The sequence below is a fragment of the Amphibalanus amphitrite genome, unplaced genomic scaffold (assembly GCF_019059575.1).
Source record: "Amphibalanus amphitrite isolate SeventyFive unplaced genomic scaffold, NRLGWU_Aamphi_draft 000547F_arrow, whole genome shotgun sequence".
Classification (NCBI taxonomy): Eukaryota; Metazoa; Arthropoda; class Thecostraca; order Balanomorpha; family Balanidae; genus Amphibalanus; species Amphibalanus amphitrite.
In genome coordinates this window covers 337393-342398 of record NW_024882041.1, presented here as the reverse complement: position 1 = coordinate 342398, position 5006 = coordinate 337393, and the positions used below count along the sequence as shown (strand labels likewise).

General features: G+C 51.9%; 1 protein-coding gene across 1 annotated transcript; it reads right to left on the bottom strand.

The window, feature by feature from the left end:
• Positions 1 to 828, bottom strand: LOC122393673 (eclosion hormone-like). Its single transcript, XM_043389910.1, has 2 exons — positions 746 to 828; positions 1 to 442 (listed from the first exon to the last, which is right to left on the bottom strand). Exons 1-2 carry the CDS (start codon positions 784 to 786, stop codon positions 208 to 210), a joined length of 276 nt encoding a protein of 91 aa, XP_043245845.1. The 5' UTR covers positions 787 to 828; the 3' UTR covers positions 1 to 207.
• Between the last annotated feature and the right edge of the window lie 4178 nt (positions 829 to 5006).

Sequence of the window (5006 nt, the reverse complement as noted above, 5' to 3'; positions counted from 1 at the left end):
TGTTTGCTGAACAATCATGCTATATTTCATAATTCACACCAATAAGTTCAAACCACAGCAATGCATAGCAATGCCCAACGGACTGGGTCCACTGTACACCGAGATCATATGAACGGTCTGGCAGCTAGTGACAAAGGCAGCTGATGAGACGTCCCGACCCAGGCACTGGCTGACGCCCGTGACGAGATCGTGAACATGCCGCGGTTCCTACAGGAGTGGTGACGCTCCGGGGACCGCCGGCTGGCCGTCCAGGCCGTAGTACTCGTATTTGCCGCCGGAGGAGGCGTCTTGAACAGCGAGCGGTGCCGAGCGGCGCTTCATGAAGCGCGAGACCATGGACGGGTTTACGCAGTCGGGGCCCTCGTTTCCGGCCAGACAGGCGTCCGCACAGGCGGTGCCCTGGAAGAACCGGCCGTACATGCTCTTGCACTGGCCGCAGTTTCTGCGGAGAGAATTAAAGGAAAACGATATCAGTTGTTGACACGCTCAATTAAGAACTTCCTTGGATTGTTATTTATATGCGGAGACAGCTGGGAATATCGTTGCTGAGTACACTACTAATGTAATTAAATGCGTTTAACCTTGCTTTTGTCAGACGCTATCTAACATCAAAGAACTGAGAAAATCAGATGCCAGTAGAAGCAAGATCTTCGAGCCTCATCGTCCAAATTCATGCAGCAGTTATTTAATTGTTCGAGTCTCGCATGAAATCATTTCAGGCCACCCAGATCCAAACATGTCTTACCTCACGCAGGAGCCTATATCGGCGTGGGTCGGTCGGGTCATCAGGAGACAGACGAGAACGGAGCAGAGCAGCACGAGGGTGGACGACTGTGGACAGAGGTGGACAGCACGGTCAGACGAGAGTGGACGACTGTGGACGGAGGTGGACGGCGCGGTCAGACGAGAGTGGAACACAGTGTAATAGAGTGGACGACTGTGGACGGAGGTGGACGGGGTAAAACGGTCACAACAAAGCGCCCGACCGAACTATAGAAGAGCTCCACAGCCCATAGTTTTCAGAAAATCATTTAAACGTTTAGCATGAGTTTTCGCTATAGGATTTAGTCTTTACGCCTAACTTTTGGGTACCAGAAAAATCACTTAGGAACAATTCACAAGGAAAAAAAATAAAGAACACATCATCATAGGCATAAGAATTGTCCTTTTCGCTAAGTACCAGATTCTGGGTAAAACGGCAAACGTGTTGCGGGTAGGTATACCTGGCTCATGTTGATGTGTATCTGAGCTCGGTGGTGGAGCAGCCCAGCCTCAGCGGAGGTGACGGACACGGATGAGGTGCACGGCGCTCACTGGGCCGCTCTCAGCTGCTGTGCACGTGTCGACAGCGACGGAGCACACCTTATATGGAACGTCGGCGGCGACGCCGCGCAGACGCCTTGTCTTTGGGAGAAGTTTTCCCGCCCATGGCTCAATGAGAGCGCAGTGGCGGCGGAATAGGGGGTGCAGGGGGTGCAGCTGCACCCCCATCGAAAAACATGGGGGTGCAAACATATCTTTTTGCACCCCCAAAATCCGTACAAGGGGCCCATCGCACCATCCAATGCAATTTTCTCCTGAAAACCAGTGATCGGGAAACGAACACTGATCTGGAATCATCCGGGATGTCCAATTATGATCAGGAGCGCCCAATGCTAGTCTTTGGGGCCCCCACACCGGCTAGAAGTGTCCCGAGAGCGTTTGGTGCTCCACGCGGCATCTGAGGGCCCCCACGACGGCCTCAGAGGGCCCATTTATGACGATCTCTGAGGGATCCCACCTGAGGACTTTGTCCCCTGGGGCCCTACAACGGTCACTAAGGGCCCTCATGACGACCGCTGAGGGTCCCACAGGACTCCAGGGGCCCACTGGCCTCTGAGGGCCTCTACGACGGTCTCTGAGAGCCCTCGTGACGGCCCTAGACCCAACTCAAGTCTGAGAGCCCATTTGGCTTCAGACGGCCCAGCGACGGCCTCTGAGGGCCCCAACACAACCAGGCTGCAGGAGCTATGCTGGCATCTGAGGGCTCTGCAACGGTCTATTGAGGACCCTAACAAAGATGGCCTCTAGCGGTCTTACCAAGGCCTCTGAGAGCCCTGCAAAGGTATCTGAGGGCCCATGAAGACCCTCAATATGGCCAAGGACCCTCATGACGACCTCTGATGACCCTCTCGAAGGCTTCTAAGGGCCCTCACAACAACTTCTGAGGACCCCAGGACGGTCCCTGACGGGCTGAGGGCCCTGACGACGACCTCTCTGGGCCCTCACGATGGTCTCTAAGACCCAACGCAAGCTCCAAAGGCCCACACTAGCGTCTAAGGGCCCCACGACGGCCTCTTAGGGCCTCGACGCAGGCAGGCTCCAGGGGCCGTGCTGACCTCTGAGGGCCCTCTTGACGGCTTCGAGGGCCTAACGAAGGCTTCAAGGGCCAGCGCTGGCCTCTGAAGAACCCTACGACGGCGTCGGAGGGTCTCAACTCAACGCAGGCAGGTGCCAGGAGACATGCTGGGCTCTGAAGGTCCCGCAGAGTTCAGATTCAGAGGATCCAACGACCTTTGTGGACCTTACGAAATACGAAGGTCTCCGAGAGCTCACGCAGGCTCCTGGAATTCCACACAGATTTTCAAGCCCCATGTCGGCTTGTCGAGGCACTTTATCTGCTCTTGGTGCCCCGTCGCCGGCCTCTGAGAGTCTCAATGTCGGAACTTATGGGGCCATGGGCCCTACACCGGCTTTTATGGCCCTTACATCGACTCTTGGGACTCATGAACCATGAAATGTGGGTCTAAGCAGCTTCTAAGAATCCCCATGCTGGTTCTAGTAGCCGCCAGCCGAAGCGAGCTCCTGGGACCCCATGCATACCCCAGGGGTCTACCTGCCTCTAAGACCCCACACATACTTTTGGGGCTCAAACGCTTGCCCCTGAAGACCCCACTGAGACCCCTTTCCTCTATTCAGTCTTCCATACCGGCTCTTTAGGCTAAACATCGGCTCCTGTGGCCTCCATCCCGGCTTTGGAGGGCCTCCATACAAGCTTTTTGGGGGTCCGATGCCGGTTTCTGAGAGCCCTTAAAGACTTTCGAGCCTATACTGCCTTCTGAAACCTTTCAGCAACTTTCAAGGGACCGACCCTGATCGGAGGGCTTATTCAGTCTGGGGAGTCATGTAGATCTCTGGAGGAGTCTCTATGTGGTCGGTTTCCAAGGGGCTTCTAAACACGGTCTTCTTGGAACGGTCTCGTAGGGCCCTCAATGGTCCACTGCGGATCCAGAAAAGTGGTTTGAGACGCTGCGGGTGGTGGCTAGACTAAAAAATTAGCTGATACAAAACTAGCTGCATTTGCTTCTTTATGCTTTCATTATTTGAGACGGGTAGGTACACTGCAATTTCAAACCTTTTACAGAACTTGTGTGTATGGGCCATGGGGATAGTTTTCCAAAATCTTCGTTTTTCATAAGTCAATAATAATCACTAAAAAAAAACTGAAGGGGCCCAAAACTTCCAGAGGGGCCCCTTGAGAAAACTTTGCACCCCCATCCAAAATTACCTTCCGCCGCCACTGTGAGAGCGAACATCGTAGGTATGTGGAGAATGGAGATCATGTATTGCACAAACGATATTTGCCAACGCAAAGATATGAGATTGATAAAAAAAAATCAGCAATGAGTGAGCATGCTTTTTGTCAGGTGAAGGGATTACAATCTTGGGTGGCGATAGCATTTCATTCCGATCTCGATCGAGAAATGCCGACAATGCCGGTCATGAAAAATATCGGCAAAATCGCATGCAAAACCTATACCTGGGTCGCATGATCGTTGTGAGACTACGCATGCTTATTAACCCTCGCATGTGTGCGGCGTTTGCCAGCTTCTAATGTGTAGGGGGGGGGGGGGGGGTCGGTTGGACCCCCGCTTGCCGTTTGGCCCCTGATTGAGCTAGAGCTTCGCGGAAAAAACGAGCGTGTTGCCCGTGACGAGAGGAAGCCGATGATACCCAATTTTAAGGTCCTAGGTCATTGGTTGACCTTCCAGGTCAGGTCAATGACCCAAAGTCGGGAAAATCGGGACCTGTTAGAAAGTCGTAAAGTGTGGCTGCTAAGGGGGTTTTCGGGGTGCTGATCACGAATATCGTGTTAGTTATGATCACAGATGATGTCTTCAAGCATTTAAACCAGGTCGGGTCAGGTCAGGTCAGGTCAGCCAGTAGGCGTCGTGACGGGTATTCGTAGTACGTGTCAACCGCATCTGACAGCTTCGTAACATGTTACGAAGGCACCAAAACTACTTCGTAAATGTTCAAATGGTTGCTAAATTCGAATTCAGCTAAAAAAATAGCCTAGAAACATGTACAGCTCGAAAAAGTGAACCGAGGTCACCCGAGGTCACCAAAGGTCAATGACCTGACCTGACCTTCAGATGACCTTGACACCCACCCTTATGCATGGAAGCAACATCAAATCACATGTTTGAACGTTTGAAACCACGAAAAGCTTGCAAACGCGCGGCTAATGCGAGCCGACATACGCAGAAACGCGATTCCGGCCAAACATGGTCTCGGAAAAGAGGTCACAGGTCAAAGGTCATTTGGGTCAGGGTCATGAAATTTTTAGAGTAGGTGTAAAATTGATCAATGTGAGGGTACTGAAAGTTTCGTCGCGATCGGCCGCTTTTTACGCGAGTTATTCGCGAAAAACCATGGGGGGGGGTCCATCCGACCCCCCCTACACATGCGAGGGTTAACTATATAGTAAGCACATATAAGCACATAGTAAGCACCGCAGTCGCCATACATGCACTCATATGTCACATATTCACAACTTAACTCGGAACTCCTTTTCAACAATAATGTCTCATTTTGCAACCTGCCAACCGGCCTATAATGCGACCAAGGTTAAGGGTTACTCGTTTTGAATTATCTGAGTTGAAAATAGTTGCAAAACACATAGATTAACGACGTCATCATGAACGAACTTATACTTTTGTATGCCAACTTTACAGAATAAGTAA